Source organism: Notolepis coatsorum, assembly GCF_963971535.1.
Source record: "Notolepis coatsorum genome assembly, chromosome: 2".
Taxonomy (NCBI): domain Eukaryota; kingdom Metazoa; phylum Chordata; class Actinopteri; order Aulopiformes; family Paralepididae; genus Notolepis; species Notolepis coatsorum.
Genome location: NC_140166.1, coordinates 182,150,597 through 182,174,269, shown reverse-complemented (window position 1 = coordinate 182,174,269; position 23,673 = coordinate 182,150,597). Strand labels below are relative to the sequence as shown.

At 43.6% G+C, this 23,673-nt stretch overlaps 1 protein-coding gene across 1 annotated transcript in view; it reads left to right on the top strand.

The window, feature by feature from the left end:
• dhcr24 (24-dehydrocholesterol reductase) overlaps positions 1 to 23,673 on the top strand; it is a 42,521-nt gene that overhangs the window by 14,066 nt on the left and 4,782 nt on the right. The window contains exons 3-7 of the mRNA XM_084307443.1: positions 3,323 to 3,428; positions 5,112 to 5,230; positions 7,561 to 7,824; positions 8,300 to 8,443; positions 22,762 to 22,959. Of these exons, the coding sequence (XP_084163569.1) occupies positions 3,323 to 3,428; positions 5,112 to 5,230; positions 7,561 to 7,824; positions 8,300 to 8,443; positions 22,762 to 22,959 (831 nt within the window). The remainder of the gene's footprint in view (positions 1 to 3,322; positions 3,429 to 5,111; positions 5,231 to 7,560; positions 7,825 to 8,299; positions 8,444 to 22,761; positions 22,960 to 23,673) is intronic.

The window sequence follows — 23,673 nt, the reverse complement described above, 5'->3', positions numbered from 1 at the left end:
ATTATATTAATTTTCCCAACTAATGTGTTTACCTTGTCTCTGTATTCCCAGTGGTCTCTGTGTTATCTGCAGTGTGTCTCGAGTCATAACATCCATTCACTATCAAATAATATGCATATGTGGTATTGAATCTTGGTCGGTGTGTGTGACCTCAGTGCTCGAGTCCTGTTTGGTGTGTGAGATCTCGTTATTTGAATCCTGGCTGGTCCGGTTGATCTCGGTGCTCGAATCCCGGTTGGTGTGTGTGGCCTCAATGCTCGCATCTTGGCCAGTCCGGGCGATCTCCGTGCTTGCATCTCGGATGGTCCGGTTGACCTCGGTGCCCGAGTCCTGGTTGGTCCGGTTGTATCCAGCGTCTCTTTGTCCTTTTTTTTTTTTTTTACTTAAATTTTTATTGAACATTTATAGACAAACAACACAACATATACAATAACATCAACAACACTATTAAACAGACATAAATAATAAAGAAAAAATGTAATACCCAAAAGACGAAAAAAAATAAAAATAAAAATACTGACTTAAGCAAATATTCACATACATAAACAATGAAGTGGAAAAAACATAAAACAATTGTCATATCTTAAACAAAAATAAAATTAGAAAACATTAAGTGTGTGACATGGGTTCAGAGACCCTCTTTGAACCGCTTTCCTCCTTTACCCTTCGCCCTCTTGTGATGTAGTTGGTTCTTCCTCTGTGATGTCGTTTTCGTTCCCCTTGTAATCCTCCCACTTTCCCCATCTTTCTCCAAATTTCTCTTCCTGTAACCTCAGCATGTGTGTTATCCTCTCCATATCCTGTATCTCTTCCACTATTCCTACCCATTGTGCTATTGTCGGTGGGTCTTCTTTGTACCACAGTCTTGTTATTTCTTTGTCCTTCTTTTGGGGGTCGTTTGTTTTATTTCTTTTGAATTAGCCTCCATGCTCCTCTGAATATTCTGTATTGCATCGAGTCCAGTCTGCGTGTTGGTTTGCATGTTAGCATCGTTAGCGCTCTGTATTGCTTCTAGCCTGATCCGAATGCTAGCTTGCATATTAATCGTGTTAGCTTCCATGTTAGCTTGTAGCTCCGTCTCCAGCCAGGCCTTGCTGTGGTCTAACGTTATGTTAGCTTGTATTACTTGCTGCATCATCTCCTCGTGTTGTACCTTCCCCTTCGTCGTATTTTCTTTGTCAGGGGTCATTCTTCTCTCACTTCTCCTCGAGTTTTGTGCACTGGGTCTTGTCATCGTTCCTTTATCTTCGAGTTGTTACTTTTTATCGTGTTTTATAACTTTGTATTACCTTTCTTGAATTTTGGACCGGGAGCTCTGTTCTGCAGCTGCTCACCTGCTCCTCGCCAAACCGGAAGTCTAAATTTGTTTATTAACCCTCCTAGAGGACAAATCCATTGAGAAACGGACCTTCGCTCTCCACGCTCACGGAAGTGCCACAGATGACCCAACTAATAATGTCCACCAGTAGTTCCTTAGGATCCGGTAAAACCCCAGGGGTCCTTAACCTAGGCGGACTTTTCCTAGTCGGGCATGACGAGAGCTTATAAGTTATAACACATGGATTTATAAGAATCAAACACTCCCGATTCATGTTCTTTGGTGGATTATGTTATGGACACGATCGACATCAATACTATGGCGATCAGATAATTGGAATATTCTTTTTGAGGTACATCCTAGTCAAGGTAAGGGCTATATGGTATCAATCTTGCGTTGATCCAATAATTCCTTCATAGGGGCGGCTAGGTGGTGTAGTGGGCAAGGCGCTCGCCATCAACGCTGGAGACGCTGGGTTCGAATCCAGCTCTCGGCGTTGCTATCAGCTTGGCTGGTCGTTCATACTAACACAATTGGCAGTGTTAGGGTGGGAAAGCTGATGGGTGGGTCCTGGGCGTTGTGGACAGCGACCCCTACAGTTCGGTCGGGGCGCCTGCACAGCGAGGGTAGGATCTGGAGGTAGTGTGACCTTCCACACGTTACACTCTCCCGGTGAGAATCTGCGCTGCCAGGCTGGCTGCCGGCTGGCTGCACATGCGTCGGAGGAAAGCATGTGACAGTCTCCGGCCTCCCGGACCAACAGTAGGGGGGAGTGCGCAACAACCAGGAAGGGGGTTGGGAATTGGCATAACGACTAACAGTGGGATGGGAGAAAAATCGGAAAAAGGAGGGGGGGAAAAGATAATAAAAAAATAAAAATAAATAATAATAATTCCTTCATTGCGATCGGAGGGTGTGTGTAATGTACTGTGTAACTTATTCCGTTGGTGACGATCAAAGCATAAAAAAACGACCCCCCCCCCCTTTCATGCATTCATGATGAAACATAATACCGATAATATAGAGTTGATTTCAAAATAGTAGCGTATACAGGCGAGAAACGGCATGGTTTTTAGTGAAATGCACGTATTGCTGCATAGCGCCGTTTTCTGGGATTAGACAGGATTACTCTAAAACTATGCTCATATTCACCACAGTATAAAACGGGAATGTATGGATGAAAAAAAATATTTCTTTTTCACAAATTGAACGATGGATACTCGATGTCAAATGGGAAATATTATTATATCCATAGCTATAATATATAATATAGTTTTAGCCTTGCAAACACCGCCACATATTCCTATACTTTAAAGCGCTGCACCTTTCAACAGTAACAGTAAACAGCGCCTTCTGGCGCTGAATCAATGAGTTAAGAGGGTTCCAAAGGATCCCCAGTAAAATAGGGAATAGCTTAATTTCACTATTAATTCATGCATCAGAAGTAAAGCACAATGAGAGAATGTGCAGGAATTACCATTTTCACAGTTTCTCTGTTTACTGTTATCTTGCCACCTACAGTATAGATAGGAATTCTGGACTGAATAAGATCTAACAACAAAAATCCTATCAGATGAGGATCCTTGGGACTAATATATCTATCTATACTAATATGTCATCATATAGGGGTCCATGACCTAATTTGGATGTATTTGGGGGTCCTTGACATGAACACATTTGGGAACCCCCTGCTGTACACAAGACTACTTGAATACGGTATATTAGCCCAGGGGCCACTTTTAGAACTACTTGTCTGTCATATTTTGTCTGTCATGTTTATTTTGTCATCTCTCGTTTTTCTTAGCAACATAACAAATTATGGTACATTAGCTTTTGAGATTTTTGGTTTAGGAAAATGAAAGTTAGCCTTATCACTAATGCAGCTATATTAGCACTACTGCACTGATCATTGGTCATTGGTTAAATGATTTGCATACCGTCAGTTTGTTATTGTCAGCATGATGGTGCATCTTTATATAGACCATGATATATTTCCATTTGCAGGTTGTGAGAGTTGAGCCCCTGGTCAACATGGGTCAGGTGACCGCTCTCCTCAACTCCATTGGTTGGACACTGCCAGTGTTACCAGAACTGGATGATCTCACTGTGGGTACGTTCCACATATTGGAATAATCACTAGAATCCAACCGTACAATTCAAATCACCACAAAAATGCAACTTTTGCCTCTGAATGTACTCTACAATAGTCCTCATATGTGTAGATTTTTGCTCCAGGATGTCCTTATCAAACTAAACACTGTTATGTTAGATGCACTCGATTATCCTTCCCTATAGACTACTGGGAGACACTTCCACTGGCTTCAATTCACCTTTAAGTGTATTTACTTTTAATTACCACTGTTATCTGAAGCAGTTGTTAGAACCATATCAATCAACATACACTGTTATCTGAAGCAGTTGTTACTTAGAACCATATCAATCAACATACACTGTTATCTGAAGCAGTTGTTAGAACCATATCAATCAATATACACTGTTATCTGAAGCAGTTGTTGGAACCATATCAATCAATATACACTGTTATCTGAAGCAGTTGTTAGAACCATATCAATCAATATACACTGTTATCTGAAGCAGTTGTTAGAACCATATCAATCAATATACACTGTTATCTGAAGCAGTTGTTAGAACCATATCAATCAACATACACTGTGTTGTGGAATTTTTTAAATGAGCCAAACAGTGAAACTGTTAGAAATTCAGAATGAGTCAGAATTCCAACAGCTCACCGGATAATCAGGCTGGGTCTATGTCCTTGCACACGTCCACAGGGAAAATATTTACCGGAGGCGACGACCAGACGTTCTTTCAGTGGTTCTCTCATCTCCTTAAAGGATTTTGAGACCGGGAAAGATTTATGCTTCCCTGGAATGCTCTAATGCAAATCACCCACATATTTAGCCGCTGGTGGTCAACCTCGGTATCCCATCCTCATCGCCAATCTGTTGTGGACATTTTTATCATGTCGCAGGATCCCCTTGAAAATGAGATGTTCCATCTCAAAGGGTTTATCCTGCAAAACAAATAATTGAGTAATCGAGTACTTGTTTTATTACCATCTACTCGACTAGTGAAATACTAGTGAAATTTGCATATTGCTTTTGTTTTGTCTGACTGAACAGGGGGAACTGATGTTTAATCTACCATGTGGTGGCACTGTCAATATGCTGTACCTCTTCTGTTTATTTTTGCGCTGCAATATAATGATGTACTTGGGCTCCACTGCTAAATGACTGGAAATACATATCCATACAATTGACCATGAACACCCATTCTATGATTTGCCATCAGTCTTAAATATGTTATAATTGCTTGGCATAAATTTAAAAGATAAAAAGATAAATCCACGTCTATGGCCTGAGTGTTCTTAGAGATGATCGATGCGACACAGGTTTGATTTTCCACAGCCTGTTGTCATGTGATGTAGAGCCTACATCTCTGCCCATCAATTACTTGTATCCTGTTTAGAACATCACGACTTGGCTGATCATATTATAGGATTGATGTTTTAGTTCCAGGCTCCAGCAATAAAACTAGGAGGAAATGGCTTTAGGGCTGGAAGCTCCCCTGGATCAGATTTCATAATGGGTTTCCTGATGACATAAACTCCACATCAACTGCCTAATGCTTTCCCATCAGGGGGGCTGTAGATTCATCCCATTCACACACACAGTTCACTCATAGTTCAGGAAAACACCGTCCTCTCACTTGAGAAGGAATTGGATTGCTGGCAAAAACCTTGTCAATTCTTTCTCTTGTCTTTCCCTCTTAGGCGGTTTGGTGATGGGCACAGGGATTGAGTCATCCTCTCATATTTATGGGCTGTTTCAGCACATCTGTGTTGCATATGAACTGGTTCTGGCTGACGGTAGCCTGGTGCGGTGCACTGAGGTGAGCTGTGTGTTGCCTTTTCTTCAAGAGTCCATGATAGTCTGTCAGTAATAATGCTTCTCTCCTGTTACACTTCTGTTGGTCCAAACTTCACTAGTTCTATCTTGCCGGTCTTCTTTTTTTTTTACACACGCGCACACACAGACACACACACATACACACGCACACACGCATGCACACACACACACATACACATGCTTTCGCCCACAATGGGACTATATGGTTTAATTTATGTGCCAGTTTATCTAGAAGAATTGCAATGTCGATAACAAATTTATTTGGACAAACGAGTACAGTTCAGACAAAAATTCAAATATCAACAAACATGTATATCAATAAAACAAGTACAAGAAACATCTAAAATATCAGAGTTCAGAAAACAGAATGAACTGTCCTGACTTCTGAGTTTTCTGTAGTTCATTCCATTTCTACAGGGCATCTAAATCTAAAATCTAATGTCTAAAACCAGTTTTGTAAAGCTCAGTTTTGACATGTGTATCTAAAGATAAGTAATCCTGTGGCCTAGTACCATATGTGCTATATTTAAAAGCAACCAAAGAGCAGAGATAATAGGGAGGTTTCATAAGCAGAGCGTGTAGTCAAGGACTACAGCCCCCTCAGCATCGACGGGGCACCGGTTGAGAGAGTCAACAGCTTTAAGTACCTCGGAGCCTACATATCCGAGGACTTGACATGGACCACACACATTGACAGTGTTGTGAAGAAGGCACGACAACGCCTCTACTTCCTCAGGCGCCTAAGGAAGTTCCAAGTCAGTCAGAAGATCCTTAAGAACTTCTACTCATGTACAATAGAGAGCATCTTGACCGGCAACATCACCTCCTGGTTTGGGAATAGCACTGCACAAGACCGAAGCAGACTACAAAGAGTGACACGTTCAGCCGAACGCACAATTGGAGGGGGGCTCCCCACCCTCCAGAACATTTACAACAAGCGGTGCAAGGGGAAGGCTAAGAGAATCATCAAGGACTCCAGCCACCCGAACAACTGCCTCTTTGAACTGCTGCGGTCAGGCAAGCGATACCGGAGTCTCAAGGCGAGCACAGAAAGACTCAGAAGAAGCTTCTATCCCCAGGCCATCAGGCTGCTAAACGAACAATGAACACTACACAACAACAACCACCAAACGCACATAGCACACACATCCACACGCACACACTCACTTTAAACAAACACACTGTAGCACCCACTCCACACACTTTATAGCACACACCCACTTTAAACAAACACACTGTAGCACCCACTCCCCACACTTTATATTTATTGATGAAGGATTGCACTACAACTCGTACACCTTACTGTAAATTGTACCTAAATTGTACCTCATCCCATTTCTGCTTTGCACTATATAGTACTGTACATTAGTACACTGCATAGTATTGTATATTATATGGTAACTCAGAACATTGTACATATGTCTATACCGAACACTGTGACCTCATTTTCTTCTTCTAAATGACATGCTATACTATGTTATTTGATACTATCTTGTCTAGCACAGTCTCTGGAGCGTAACAGTAAGAAGCATTTTGTATGAAAGTATTCTGTACTTCTGTATGACAACTATTAAAGAAACTTGAAACTTGAAACTTGTAGGTAAATAAAATGCAATGCATACCCCTTCTCTTTGTTAGGCTATCCCACGTTTTTATGTAAAATACAATGGTTATAATTGCCATGCCAACCAAAACACCCTGACAAACTATTTAATGTGGTATTTTATGAGATGACAAGATGGTTGTGGCTCGTTGGCCCTGTGCAAAGGCTCAAAAAATTAAGAAGAAGAAGAAGATTACTTTATTGTCAATGTACACAAGGCAATTGAAATGTGCCTTTTTGCATGTCCCTACTAGTTACACAGTCTTCATATCCCTCCTAGTTACACATACACAGTCTTCATATCCGTCCTAGTTACACATACACACAGTCCTCATATCCCTCCTAGTTACACATACACACAGTCCTCATATCCCTCCTAGTTACACATACACACAGTCCTCATATCCCTCCTAGTTACACATACACACAGTCCTCATATCCCTCCTAGTTACACATACACACAGTCCTCATATCCCATGCATTTCATTGAAGAGGTCAGAGCACATGGTCGCCTTTCACATGTATGTTTTTTTGGTAACGTTATTCTATTTTAGAATCATAGAACTCTAGCTTTCAACGGCCAGTAGCCATTGTTGTCATCGTTACAATGTTCAGTTACTCAAATTTCACATGTGAGATTGTATACTTTAAAGGGTGACATGACAACTAGCTGTGATTCAGAGAAGAATCTGTCTATAATTCCCACCCAGGAGGAGAACTCAGACCTGTTCCACGCTGTTCCGTGGTCTTGTGGAACTCTAGGCTTCCTGGTCGCGGCTGAGATTAAGATCGTTCCTGTCAAGGCCTGGGTGAAGCTGCGCTACGAGCCGGTCAAGGGGCTGGAGAACATCTGTAAGCGCTTCACTGAAGCGTCGCAGAACAAGGAGAACACGTTTGTTGAGGGACTCCAGTACTCTCTGGACGCAGCCGTTATTATGACAGGAACCATGACCGACCACGCAGAGCCTGATAAGGTAGAGAGTGTGTGTGTCCATGTCCTTGTTTTCCTACTGTTCCTAAAAGAAGATTTTTTTTTATCCTTGTGAGCACATGGTAAAGATCTATTTTAGGATTAGTTGTTAGGTTAGGCTTAAGATATGTAGTCGTTATGGTTAAGGTGTGTGGGGGTGGGTGTGTGGGTGGGAGTGGAAAGCCGGGTAGGGTTCATTGGTCCACGTTGTGCATGTACACTATCTGCATTTATGTTCACGTGTGTTGCGATCATCACACTCTTTAAACATAGGTGTGTGTGTGTGTGTGTGTGTGTGTGTGTGTGTGTGTGTGTGTGTGTGTGTGTGTGTGTGTGTGTGTGTGTGTGTGTGTGTGTGTGTGTGTGTGTGTGTGTGTGTGTGTGTGTGTGTGTGTGTGTGTGTGTGTGTGTGTGTGTGTGTGTGTGTGTGTGTGTGTGTGTGTGTGTGTGTGTGTGTGTGTGTGTGTTCTCTTCATCAGATCAACAGAATCGGTCTGCACTTCAAGCCCTGGTTCTTTAAACATGTGAGGGGCTACATGGAGGACGACCGCACTGGAGTGGAGTACATCCCTCTCAGACAGTACTACCACAGACACACTCGCAGCATATTCTGGGAGCTGCAGGTACACACACACACACTGTGTGAATGATTTATTTATGTCCACATGAATACAAGTATGTCAAGGACATAAACACTAATATTGCAATCAGATATTGAGAGACTGATTGGCACCACAGTGTTGCACACAAACAGGATAATAACACGCAAGGAAAGTAACAGCAGCAGGTGAAAAGTAACAGACTTCATTATAAAAAGCAGTGTCTCCTCAGTACTCAGCGGCTACCAATAACACCTTGCTAACTGCTTGGACCTTCTCTTAGAGAGACCAGACACCTGGAGGTCCTTCTCTTAGAGAGACTAGCCACCTGGAGGTCCTTCTCTTAGAGAGACCAGCCACCTGGAGGTCCTTCTCTTAGAGAGACCAGCCATCTGGAGGTCCTTCTCTTAGAGAGACCAGCCACCTGGAGGTCCTTCTCTTAGAGAGACCAGCCACCTGGAGGTCCTTCTCTTAGAGAGACCAGCCACCTGGAGGTCCTTCTCTTAGAGAGACCAGCCACCTGGAGGTCCTTCTCTTAGAGAGACCAGCCATCTGGAGGTCCTTCTCTTAGAGAGACCAGCCACCTGGAGGTCCTTCTCTTAGAGAGACCAGCCACCTGGAGGTCCTTCTCTTAGAGAGACCAGCCATCTGGAGGTCCTTCTCTTAGAGAGACCAGCCATCTGGAGGACCTTCTCTTAGAGAGACCAGCCACCTGGAGGTCCTTCTCTTAGAGAGACCAGCCATCTGGAGGACCTTCTCTTAGAGAGACCAGCCACCTGGAGGTCCTTCTCTTAGAGAGACCAGCCACCTGGAGGTCCTTCTCTTAGAGAGACCAGCCACCTGGAGGTCCTTCTCTTAGAGAGACCAGCCATCTGGAGGTCCTTCTCTTAGAGAGACCAGCCACCTGGAGGTCCTTCTCTTAGAGAGACCAGCCACCTGGAGGTCCTTCTCTTAGAGAGACCAGCCACCTGGAGGTCCTTCTCTTAGAGAGACCAGCCACCTGGAGGCCCTTCTCTTAGAGAGACCAGCCACCTGGAGGACCTTCTCTTAGAGAGACCAGCCACCTGGAGGTCCTTCTCTTAGAGACCAGCCACCTGGAGGTCCTTCTCTTAGAGAGACCAGCCACCTGGAGGACCTTCTCTTAGAGAGACCAGCCACCTGGAGGACCTTCTCTTAGAGAGACCAGCCACATGGAGGTCCTTCTCTTAGAGAGACCAGCCATCTGGAGGACCTTCTCTTAGAGAGACCAGCCACCTGGAGGACCTTCTCTTAGAGAGACCAGCCACCTGGAGGTCCTTCTCTTAGAGAGACCAGCCACCTGGAGGACCTTCTCTTAGAGAGACCAGCCACCTGGAGGACCTTCTCTTAGAGAGACCAGCCACCTGGAGGACCTTCTCTTAGAGAGACCAGCCACCTGGAGGACCTTCTCTTAGAGAGACCAGCCACCTGGAGGACCTTCTCTTAGAGACCAGCCACCTGGAGGTCCTTCTCTTAGACTTAGAGAGACCAGCCACCTGGAGGTCCTTCTCTTAGAGAGACCAGCCACCTGGAGGTCCTTCTCTTAGAGAGACCAGCCACCTGGAGGTCCTTCTCTTAGACTTAGAGAGACCAGCCACCTGGAGGCCCTTCTCTTAGAGAGACCAGCCACCTGGAGGTCCTTCTCTTAGAGAGACCAGCCACCTGGAGGACCTTCTCTTAGAGAGACCAGCCACCTGGAGGTCCTTCTCTTAGAGAGACCAGCCACCTGGAGGTCCTTCTCTTAGAGAGACCAGCCACCTGGAGGGCCTTCTCTTAGAGAGACCAGCCACCTGGAGGCCCTTCTCTTAGAGAGACCAGCCACCTGGAGGACCTTCTCTTAGAGAGACCAGCCACATGGAGGTCCTTCTCTTAGAGAGACCAGCCACCTGGAGGTCCTTCTGTTAGAGAGACCAGCCACCTGGAGGTCCTTCTCTTAGACTTAGAGAGACCAGCCACCTGGAGGCCCTTCTGTTAGAGAGACCAGCCACCTGGAGGTCCTTCTCTTAGAGAGACCAGCCATCTGGAGGCCCCTCACAACAAGCTTGTGTACATGACCTACCAAATAAATCAACTAAAGGTTTACAATTCACACACACACACACACACACACACACACACACACACACACACACACACAGAAGTAGTGTTTCCCTGTACATTTATCTGACAGATGTCATCATCCTGGTATGCACTTGCACACCCACACACACACACACCAAGATCCTACTATAATCTCAGTCATTTAATCAGTTTTTTATTAATCAGAGTTTCGTAAACAGTCAAAGCTTACCAAAAGCACGAGCAGTGAACTCCAAGCCCACGTGACTGAACTCAAACTAGAAAGAAACAGACTAAGAAATGACGTAAACTCCATGATCAAAACTGCTAAAAAAAAAATGCATCAATGACAAAACTGAGGAAAACAAAAATAAACCATGTGAACTTTGGAAATTACTCAATAATCAACTAGGCTGCAGTAAAAAACTTAAAACCAGGTTCTCAAACATAAACATAAAGACGGACAACACGCTCATCACAGACAAGCTGGATGTAGCCAATTACTTAAACACTTTCTTCACAAACATAGCCACAACACTGGTAAACAAACTACCCTCCCACTCAGGGCATTATGGGGTAGAACACATAGTAGTATACTACAAGAACCTAGGCGTCCACAAAGACGACTTCAAACTGGAAATGGTAACTACAGATGAGGTACTCAAAAAACTGAGCGCCCTCCAACCGAACAAGGCCACTGGCCATGACAACATCCCCTCCAAATTCCTCAGAGACTCAGCAGCCGCCATCACCCCAGTCATCACACACATAATAAACCTCTCCATAAAACAGGGACACGTCCCTAAGGACTTCAAAAGTGTGAGAGTAACACCCCTGCACAAAAAGGGCAGCAAATTAGACCCAGGCAACTACCTCCCTGTTTCTATCCTTACATCCATCTCGAAAGTCATGGAAAAAATTGTATACGAACGGGTCGAAAAGTACCTCGCGGAAAAAAATCGAATCTACAAATTCCAATCTGGCTTCAGAACATCCCACTCCACTGACACATGCCTTCTCTATTTGAACGACCACATCAAACAAGAGGTGGAGCGGGCAAATACTGCGGCATGGTCATGCTGGACCTACAAAAGGCCTTCGACACTGTCAATCACACCATTCTGATAGACTATCAAAACCACTTGCTTTTAGCTTGTCAATCAGTGAGCTGGATACAATCCTACCTGGAGGGGAGAGAACAGATGGTGGAGGTAAACGGTACCCTATCCCCCCCCCCTCCCAGTGAGCTGTGGTGTTCCACAAGGAAGCATACTAGGACCGCTACTGTTCCTAATTTATGCAAATTACATGTTGTCAGCTTGTGACTGCAACTTGTTCCTGTTTGCGGACGACTCAGCCCTGCTGGTCTCTGACAAGAACAAGTTACAGGTTGAAAAAACCCTCAGCTCGGAACTAGGCAAAATCTGCATATGGCTCGCCGATAACAAACTATCATTACACATGGGTAAAACAGAGTCCATTCTCTTCGGTTCAAATAACAAACTCAGCAAGACCGACGGCTTCTCAGTTACAGTGGGTGACAATATTGTCACAAGGAAAGATGAAATTACCTACCTGGGTTCCATCCTAGAGGCTAATCTTTCCTGTGACAAAATGGCATCCAATGTAATAAAAAAAAGTCAACCAACGAACTCGATTCTTGTACCGGATCTCCTCTCTGGTAAACAAGAATACCCTGAAGACTCTGGCAGGAGCACTACGACTATGCTTGCACCTCATGGTACCAAAGCACCTCAAAGGCACTAAAAACCAAATTACAGACATCTCAAAACAAACTAGTCAGACTACTGCTTGACCTGACTCCTAGAACCCACCTCACCCCTGCCCACTTCGACAACCTAGGATGGCTTAGAGTAGACGACAGAGTACAGCAACTTGCAATGGGCCTGGGCCCTCATTTATCAAGTTTTCTTAGAAAGTATTCTATTTTCGTTCTTAAGCACAGAATTTAGAATGTGTGCACGCACAAAAAAAAACGGGATTTATCACACGTGCGTACACAGGTCCTACGCACACCTGTCTTGATAAATATCACCTTGCTCCTAAGCTGGAGCTTGTGCACTGTTTTAAGTATTTGCATACCAGAACCGCCCCGATTAACCATATACGGTAATGGAACACCCCCATGAAATGTGGAAAAGTGGACTGACCCGAGGGAAGGGTGTTATGGAGAAATACGAGACAGGCTGACAGACATGTACACGTACGGTGATGTCGGATATGATATCTTTTTTTTTTTTTTTTTTTTTTATCCACTTTTTCTCCCATTTTTCTATATTTTTCTCCCATCCCAATTTCGTATCATCCAATTCAACCCTCCCCTGTCACGAACGCTGTTTCTTGCCTCCCACAAGCCGGCTGCAATGTGGACTAAGCCATACATAGCACAAGTCCCCTCCGGTACTTGAGGTAACAGCAGTCGCATCTTTTCACCTGCGCAGCTCGATCTCTCAGTGGCGAGGAGTAACGCGTGGGAGGCTCACGCTGCCCCCGACACTTCCTGATTCTACTGCGCAGGCGCTCCAACTGACCTGTAGGAGTCGCTGTCCACAACGCCCGATCCCCACCCATCAGTTTCCCACCCCCTAATACGGCCAATGTGTATTAGTATGAACGACCAGCTAAACTGAAAGCAATGTGGAGCGCTGGGCTCGAACAGGCGAACCCAGCGCCTCCGCATTCGTGGCGAGCGCCTTGCCCACTACGCCACGTAGCCGCGCTCGGATATGATATCTATTAACCATTGCTGTCTGGGCAGCGCAAACACTAATAAAGACCGTGCTGGAATATGACTGCCTTTTCCCGTTTTGTTCGATTAATACCCAGGGATTAAAGTTATCCTCAATTTTATTCCAAATCGCGATGGATTTTCCGTCTTTTTTCTACCTGCTGCATATGATTTCTAGAGGCATATTTGATGTCAGTATTGGGTAGCCTATATAAACAATAATACGAGAGCATATACAAGAACAATGAATCTCACTGCCATGTATGATGTAGCCTATACGCCATGTATAGCCTGCCTATGTGATCAATAAAAACGCAAACTTGAATCCCTAGCCCCTTTCATGACTGTGATGCACGGAGTGAATCTACTATCACTTGCTCCTTAATAGGAAACCAACCTAGATTTACCCTGAAGGACTGGTTCTAACCGAACCGTTCGTTATACAAGTATCACAGACATTTCAAAGGTACTCAGAGTTGCACGAGGGTTTCGAACAGAGATACGGGATGGTTTGAAAGCTTGGCGTTGCTAATAAACATTTAAATATTTTTTATAAACTGCTCAAAACGACATTATTTTCAGCGTTGGCTGCCTGGTTGTGATCACAGCGCATGCGCATCATGCACCCAACGCCGGAAATAATGCAGTGTTGACCAGTTTATAAAAAATATTTAAAATGTTTATTAGCAACGCCGAGCTTTCAAACCATCCCGTATTTGTGTCCGAAACCCTCGTGCAAAATGAAGCTATTATTATTATTATTATCACGTCTGTGCGCGGAGCTCACAAAAAAAATACTGTCTTTTACGGTTTGTTAGTCTCAGTGAAGTTTCAACGGAGCGAGGTAATCTATTCTAACCAACAAATTGAAGTAGAAAGCGTTTCGTTGTGGCCAATCTTATTTGGAAACATGACACAAAATAATAGTATGTCGCTTTTTATTTGAAACAATATTTAATCGCGTTTGGAGGTCGGTGTTCTGCGTCTGCCCCCGTGCCAAACAAGCAAGCCAACCTATTGTTCGCGCATGAGCCCGTTATAATTACACTACTGTCGCTATTTCACAATGAACTATAATGAATTACGGTTCATACAGAACACGCGCCAGTGTCGGGAGTAATGCACGGAAGCTTATTTCCGCATTGAAACTAATGCATGCAACTGATGAGAGCTATGCCGTCCGTCTGCAGTCCCCATATTCTACCACAGGGCGTCAGCATGCTCTGGGCTGTGCGTAGACATACGCACAAAGTCAAGTTCACGTTCAAATTGATAAATCCCACACTTTGCTTAGAAATGGTCGTACGCACGGGTTAAACACATATCTGTGCGTACGCAACATTGATGAATGAGGGCCCTGGTCTACATGATACACTACACGACCAAGGTACCCATGTACATGTCAAAATACTTCCCAAAGGTCAGTGAATACCACGATCACAACACCAGAGGGAGCTCCACAAATCATGTTAAACCCAGATTCGGCTCAAACAAGGGACTAAACACGTCTCGCAATTATGCCACATCAATGTGGAACGCCCTACCCACAGCTGTAAAGGAATGTGAATCACTACCCACTTTCAAAAACACTCTCAAAGAACACCTACGGGAGACTGCAATTCGAAACTGGCCCCCACAAATGTCCTAACCCAGTTGTACAGTAAATGACCATGTATGGCTTTGTCAGTATTCCAATGTACAGTGCCCCCCCCCCCCCCCCCACCCACCTCCAATGTGTTTTCTCAATCCCTGATATATCAGAATCAGCAGTATAGAAAATCATCAGCTCTCTGAGGAATACAAAAACTAAAGACGTCTATGGGTTGGATACTGCATTCCTGAAAAGGCACAAGAACACCCTCGCCCACCCAATATCCCATCTAATAAACCTGCCCATTAGACAGGGCGTCGTCCCTGACACTTGGAAATCTGCTGCTGTCATTCCTCTTAAATCTGGAGACCCAACAGATGTCGCCAATTACAGATCCATTAGCATCCTACCAATTTTATCCAAGGTTGTAGAGAAATGGGTGACAGAGCGACTTACAGCCCATCTTAGCCAGGGCCACGTGATGTTACACCCTATGCAATTTGGTTTTAGGCCCAACCACTCTACAGATACAGCAAACTGTTTTTTACTTGAGTGCATTCAATCTAAATTGGACAAAGGGGGCATAGTTGGTGCTGTATTTTTAGATTTAAGAAAAGCCTTTGATACAGTTAATCACAGGATCCTCCTATCTAAACTATCCCGCAACTTCAATTTCTCCAATTCCGCTATCAATTGGATAGCCTCATATCTAGCCAACAGGACACAAGTTGTTTGCATAGGAGATACGTTATCACTGGCACTTACAGTGGAAACAGGGGTTCCTCAGGGATCCATACTGGGCCCGCTTCTCTTCAGCCTATATATAAATGATCTCCCATCTGCATGTCCGTCGGCCAGTCTTCAAATGTACACAGATGATACGGTTCTTTATGTCCACACAAAACGGCACCAAGAGGCTGCATGCAAGCTATCCGCAGCAATGTCTGATGTATCAGTCTGGCTGATCCAGTCATGCCTACACCTAAATATAAACGAGACCGTTTGTATGTTTTTCTCTAAAACCAACATAATTCCAGACGCCCAGGATGTACTGTGCAATGGTGAAAAACTTGAGGTAGTTTCTGATTTTTTAAGTACCTTGGTATAATTTTAGACTCCAACTTATCATTTAAAAAGCACACTAAGAAGGTAATCCATACTGTGAAGTTTGGTCTTTGTAACTTTAGATTTATCCGTCCCTACCTGACAACTGAAGCAGCGTTGTTATATATGCATGCAATGATATTTTCCCATCTGTCGTACTGCATCACAAGCTGGTCCCAGGCAGGGTTAACCAATTTTAATAAACTTGAGTCCCTATATAAACGAGCAGTAAACATTTTGGACAAGAAGCTCTTTTTAACATCTTGGCCAGGGACTACAGATGAAATCTAGCCTTCTGGCTAATTCTAAATTTACATTTTTTATGTTTATTAATATGCACTGTCGCTTTTGCAAATAAACTTAAACACACACACACACTTTTTTCTGCATTAGACTCACTATCTCCATCTCTCCCACACAAATACACACACAAACACACACACACACACTCACAAAAATCATTAGCCATTAGTACACTGAGTGAGGTTTGGCGGTCATTATTTTCCATAACCGTAAATTGTGTGGTGAATTATGGACAGTATTGGTTTAACGGATGTCTAAAGCAGGCATACTTACTCGTCTATTAGGTCAGTGTTTCTCAACTGGTGGGTCCATCTTGAGCGGGTCGTGGATGTGTGTAAAAAAATGTAATAATTTTTTTTGCACTTATCTTTGTGAAAATGGCCTCCTCAGCTCTGGTCCAGCTGAAGACAAATCAGAGGAACAGATTGGACATTGAGCATGACCTCAGAGTTGCTTTGTCTACCATCACCCCAGACTTTGAGACTCTTGTCAGGAGCAAACAACATCCCTAGTTATCCCATTAGTTCCCTGGGATGTTTAAGCTAAGAAGTCTGCTAAGGATATATTATTTATTATTATTATTTTATTTCATTGTGTTTTTAGCCATAGTTGTACTTTTGTTGCAGCCCCAGTTATCCCATTAGTTCCCCCAAACTTACTGTAGGTCTGTTATGTTAAGCTAAGAAGTCTGCTAAGAAGCATAATTATTTATTATTATTATTATTATTTTATTTCATTGGGTTTTTAGCCCTAGTTGCACATTTGTTGCAACCCCAGTTATCCCATTAGTTCCCCCAAACTTAGGTATGTTATGTTAAGCTAAGAAATCTGCTAAGCATAATTATTTATTATTATTTGATTTCATTGGGTTTTTAGCAATAGTTGCACTTTTGTTGCACTTTTTTGTGTTTATTTCATGTTTTGAAAGATTGCGTATTACTGCAATATTTTTTTTTACATAAATCATAGTGGTTAAAAATGTTGGGTCGCGACTTAATGACTAAGGAAAATGTTGGGTCCCGAGGCTAGACCAGTTGAGAACCACAGCTCATGTTACGCCTGCTGTCATACACAATGGCACGACAGACAGGAGAGAGAGTTGGGGTGACACACAACACACGTTAAGAATAGGGCTGCACGATTAATAGTTTTTTAATCGAAATTGCGATTTGGAATGATGCAATTATCAAATCGCAAACAAAAAAATCGCAATTATAATTTTTTTTTACATTTATTTAACCAGGAAGTCCCATTGAGATACAAGATCGGTTTGGGAGAGGGAGGTAAGGGGTTTTAGATTGTGTGTTGTGAAGTTTAGACTTCAGAGAGGGAGAGTAAAGTACAGAAAAAAAGGTATCGTTGGGTACCGGTATCGATTCCCAGGTAAAAAGAAAAGTTTTCAGGCTCTGTGTCCTGAAAAGCCCCACCACGTAGGCCAGATGCAAGCCGCATTTTACAATAAACCTCTGTGGGGCTGCTTAAAAAAATATATATAATCGCAAATTTTATCGCAATCGCAATATCTGTCAGAAAAATCGCAATTAGATTATTTCCCAAAATCGTGCAGCCCTAAATCAAACCCCAATCCAAAACGGCTGGGTTAACGGTAATATTCCGGTATTATTCGGGAAACTCCTGCGTTCAGGTCACTCAGGTCTGGCAGCCAAAACCTCCTCGCCATCCCACGCTGTCGACCATGGGCACCATGCTTTTTCCGCACTGGGGCCACGCCTGTGGAATCAGCTGCCGGGGTCCATCAAGGCCTCAGTCTCCATTGCTGCCTTCAAGGCCAGCCTTAAAACCCACTTGTTTTGCTCTGCCTTCGAATAGGGCCTATTCTTTATTTTAATTTTTTTTACAGTATCTGCTCCTATGTTTTGTTTGTTTTATTTTATTCATTTAAAATGTTTTTTTTATGTTTTAAACCTTTTTATTCTTATCATCTTATTTTTATTAATTTTAATGTTTTCTTGTTTTAAACTTTTTTTTTTTTTTTTTCCTTATGCTGTGAAGCACCTTGAGAGCTCACTGAGTTTAAAGTGTGCTATATAAATGAAATCTATTAAATGTATTACTCAAGCACTGGGTCTACAAGTCGCCGCATGTAAACACTGGGATATTATCCAGGATACTGAGGCATGTAAACAACTTATTCCATTTACCCGTGGTGCTGTGTAGCTCAGTCGCTTTTTGCTGGGCGCTCTGAACATGGTTATACCACTCTGAACATGGTTCTACCACCCTGAGCATGGTTCTACCACTCTGAACATGGTTCTACCACTCTGAACATGGTTCTACCACCCTGAACATGGTTCTACCACTCTGAACATGGTTATACCACTCTGAACATGGGACTACCACTCTGAGCATGGTTCTACCACTCTGAACATGGTTATACCACTCTGAACATGGTTCTACCACCCTGAGCATGGTTCTACCACTCTGAACATGGTTATACCACTCTGAACATGGTTCTACCACTCTGAGCATGGTTCTACCACTCTGAGCATGGTTCTACCACTCTGAACATGGTTATACCACCCTGAGCATGGTTCTACCACTCTGAACATGGTTATACCACTCTGAACATGGTTCTACCACTCTGAGCATGGTTCTACCACTCTGAACATGGTTCTACCACTCTGAACATGGTTTTACCACTCTGAACATGGTTCTACCACTCTGAGCATGGTTCTACCACTCTGAACATGGTGCTACCACTCTGAACATGGTGCTACCACTCTGAAGGATGCCAGGATCAGGGCTTCAGGTTCCTCTGGAGCTGCCCATACTGAAACATTCATGCAGTCGTTCCATTGTAAAGTGCTTTGAGTGGTGCTAGTACTAGAAACTATAGAAATGCAGCCTTTCATTCACTATTATTTCCGCTGCTATTGTAATATTGCACAATATTCTATTTAATAAGATAAAATATTCCTTTATTGATCCCCTTGGGGAAATTCGGGCATCATAGCAGCATGGGGGAGGAGGGAGGGGAGTTACAGGTATGTGCATAATAGTAGAAAGACATAAATATAGGCAATGAAATTAGATCTGAAAATAAAAAAATATGAGGAAGAAAAATAAATAATAATAAACAGTGTAAACAATATAATTGACTCTGAATATGAGAAGGTAAACAGTGTAATCAAAGGTACAGATGAGGGTCTGTATGCCCTATCAGTTACGTATATTATATGTTGAAATAAAGAATTGGAATCTAATTAGAATTATCTTATTACGAACACATTAATAATCACGAGATGCAGATGCATATGAATACCTCATCCCGTACTAAGACCTTAACCTGGATATTGGCTTGTATCCTGAAGTATTGTACAAATGCACTCGATTCCACAGTGGTTTCTTATAATGATCAATCACAATCAGAATTGACCTATCTCAAACCCTGCCCTCCTTTCTTGATCCTCCAATCACAACTGTCGCTGGGTGAAGAAAAGAGCTTGGAGCTTGAGAAAGGACCATTCTGATTGTGATCGATCGTCATAAGAAACCGCTATGGCACGGCCGTTTATTAAGCAGGGGGTTGGGAGTATTCAAATTAGATCAATGGGGATGTTTAATTCGCTTTGCATCGGTCAGTGTCTTGGAGAAAGGAGAGTGTAGATAGATAACCCAGCTAATGAAAACGAACATTTCTTCATTGACCCGTTCATTAAATTAGAGTGTCTGATAGCTTACACAAGGGACACTGTATCCATTTGAACATACTGTGTTGTTTTAATATTTTAGAATGACACCGTATGATAGTTAAGATGGTCCTTTGATTTTAATTAGTTACTGACGATCACCCTCGGTCACCTGGTTATTAAAGGGGCACTTCACTAAAAACAATGCTGATTTATGTTGCACATAATCTCGCACACATCCAAAAACTCTAAACAGTTTTGCACATATTCATTTAGTTTCAAGTTTCTTTAATAGTTGTCATACAGAAGTACAGAATACTTTTATACAAAATGCTTCTTACTGTTACGCTCCAGAGACTGTGCAAGACAAGATAAGTATGAAATAAAATAACATAGTATAGCATGTAAATTAGAAGTAAAAAAGAAGTAAAAAAATAAGGTCACAGTGTTCAGTATAGACATATGTACAATGTTCGATGCAGAGTAGACGTAACTGAGTTACCATATAATATACAATACTGTGTAGTGTACTAATATACAATACTATATAGTGCAAGGCAGAAATAGGATGAGGTGCAATTTAGGTACAATTTACAGTAGGTGTACGAGTTGTAGTGCAAATCCTTTATCAATAAATATAAAGTGTGTGATCTAAAGTGTGGAGAGTGGGTGCTGCAGTGTGTTGTTTGTTTAAGTGAGTGTGTGCGTGTGGGTGTGTGTGCTGTGTGCATTTGATGGTTGTTGCATAGTGTTTATTGTTCATTTAGCAGCCTGATGGCCTGGGGATAGAAGCTTCTTCTGAGTCTTTCTGTGCTCACCTTAAGACTCCGGTATCGCTTGCCTGACCGCAGCAGTTCAAAGAGGCAGTTGTTCGGGTGGCTCGAGTCCTTAATAATTCTCTTAGCCTTCCCCTTGCACCGCTTGTTGTAAATGTTCTGGAGGGTGGGAAGCCCTCCTCCAATTGTGCGTTCGGCTGAACGTGTCACTCTTTGTAGTCTGCTACGGTCTTGTGCAGTGCTATTCCCAAACCAGGAGGTGATGTTGCCAGTCAGGATGCTCTCTATTGTACATGAGTAGAAGTTCCTAAGGATCTTCTGACTGACTTGGAACTTCCTTAGGCGCCTGAGGAAGTAGAGGCGTTGTCGTGCCTTCTTCACAACACTGTCAATGTGTGTGGTCCATGTCAAATCCTCGGATATGTGGGCTCCGAGGTACTTGAAACTGTTCACTCTCTCAACCGGTGCCCCGTCGATGCTGAGGAGGCTGTAGTCCTTGACCCCCGACCTCCTGAAGTCCACAATAATTTCTTTTGTTTTGCTGACGTTCAGGGAGAGGCAGTTCTCCTGACACCACTGTGACAGGTTCTCTACCTCTTCCAGGTAAGCCCTTTCGTCGTTGGCAGAGATCAGGCCCACCACTACTGTGTCATCAGCAAATTTGATGATGGTGTTGTTGTTCCGCTGTGCTACGCAGTCATGTGTGTACAGGGAGTAGAGGAGGGGGCTCAGAACACAGCCCTGGGGGGCCCCTATGTTGAGCGTGATGGATGAGGAGGTGCAGTTGCCTGCTCTTACCACCTGGGGTCTGCCCGTCAGGAAGTCCAAGACCCACTGGCAGAGGTCATAGTTCAAGCCCAGGTCGCTGAGCTTGGCTATGAGTTTGGAGGGGACTATGGTATTGAATGCTGAGCTGTAGTCGATGAACAGCATTCTCACATAGTTCCCCTGCCTCTTGTCCAGGTGTGATGCTGCTGTGTGCAGCACATGGGCTATGGCGTCCTCCGTGGACCTGTTGGGGCGATATGCAAATTGCAGAGGGTCCAGGTTGATGGGGAGGGAGGAACAGATGTAGCCCTTCACTAGCTTCTCAAAGCACTTCATGGCTATGGAGGTGAGGGCTACAGGGCGGTAGTCGTTGAGGCAAGCGGGCGTAGATTTTTTGGGTACAGGGATGATGGTGGACTTCTTCAGACAGGTGGGGATGACAGCCTGTTCCAAGGACAGGTTGAAGATGTCAGTGAATACCGGGGCCAGTTGGTCGGCACAGACTTTTAGGACACGGCCGGGGATGCCGTCCGGTCCTGCTGCCTTCCTGATATTCACTTTTTTAAAGATCCGTCTCACCTCATGCTCTGTTACCCTGAACACTGAGTCTCCATCAGCAGACCCCCCCCCCCCCCCATTGCCGTGGTTTGTAGGCTGGTGTTTTTATTCACAGCCTCAAACCTCGCATAGAAGGAATTGAGATCATTTGCTAAGGAGATGTCATTCAGTTTGACAGTTATTGAGAGGAAATTAGTTTGAATGTGTTGTGATAATTACAGCTCAATGAAATGATAATGTAGCAGTCCCTATAAGATAACATATTGCTATTTTTTTATCTACACCAGTGGTTCTCAAACTACAGGTCACGACCCAAGTTGGGGTCGCGGGTAGGTGACAGTGCATTGGCAATGCCAAAGTACCAATTGGCATTGGTAGGTGACAGCGCATTGGCAAGTATAAAAAAAAAAAAAAAAAAAGTTAATGTTCTGGCAACATATTTTGGCTATATATGCCTCGTTTTATAAATGTATATTGATAACATAGTGCTGTAATAACATTTTCGAATAAATATGCATGCTCAAGTTGAACGTGTGCTTTTATTTTGATATTCCTTAATTCCATGTTGAAATTACGTGATACATTAAGTGTGGGGTCCCCAAAAACAATCCTAATTCAAATGGGGTCGTGGTATGAAAAAGTTTGAGAATCCCTGATCTACACCATTTCGATGTGTGTGAGATTATTTGCAAAATAAATCAACACAGTTCCCCTTTTAATAGTAACCCTTTGATACTGACTACTACTACTGATTTGTCCTTTTCTAGGACATCATCCCATTTGGCAACAACCCTGTGTTCAGGTGGCTGTTTGGCTGGATGGTTCCCCCAAAGATCTCTCTGCTGAAGCTGACCCAGGGAGAAACCATCCGACGTCTCTACGAGCAGCACCACGTCGTGCAGGACATGCTGATCCCCATAAAACACATGCAGACGGCCATTACTCGCTTCCACCAGGACATACATGTAAGACACACACATGTGTGCATATGCACAAACACACATGAACACACATACACATTCTTGTCATATTATGAGAATGATTGACTACAGTCCATTGACTCCATCCGTTCCCTAGCTCCTTACACTAACCTTAAAATTAGGGATGCCCCGATCGATTGGCCAGCGATCGGTGTCGGCCGATATTCAGTATAGATATGAGATCGGTGAAGTCCGATAATGCTTTATTTTCGCCGATCGTGAAAACCGATAGAAAAACATGATACAATTCTTTTTTTAAAACTTTATTTTTTAGCGTTTATCGCTTTTCTGGTCAAGCATGACCGACAGTTGTAGGGTGAAACGGGAGAGAGAGCAGGGGGAGACATTCGGCAAATGACGGCGAGTCCGGGAATCGAACTCGGAGTCAACCAGATCCGTGACGCAGCACGGAGTCCCGCGACGCAGCGCGGTAACATGGTGTGCTACTGGAGCACCCCATGATACAATTCTTAGCAGAGTTCTCACTCACTGACTTCTCTCTCAGGCACACAGAGCTGCAGCGCACTTCCCCTCCCCCTCCTCCTCCTCCCCCTGCCCCTCCCAGACCCGTGTCAACAGAGGCTCCGGCAATAGTCTGCTCTAGTCTAGTGCATGGGACCTCTGTGAGCTAACGTTAGCTACCTAGCTATCGTTACTGTTTAAACAAAATGACCCAGTCAACTATTCACTTTTAGTTTA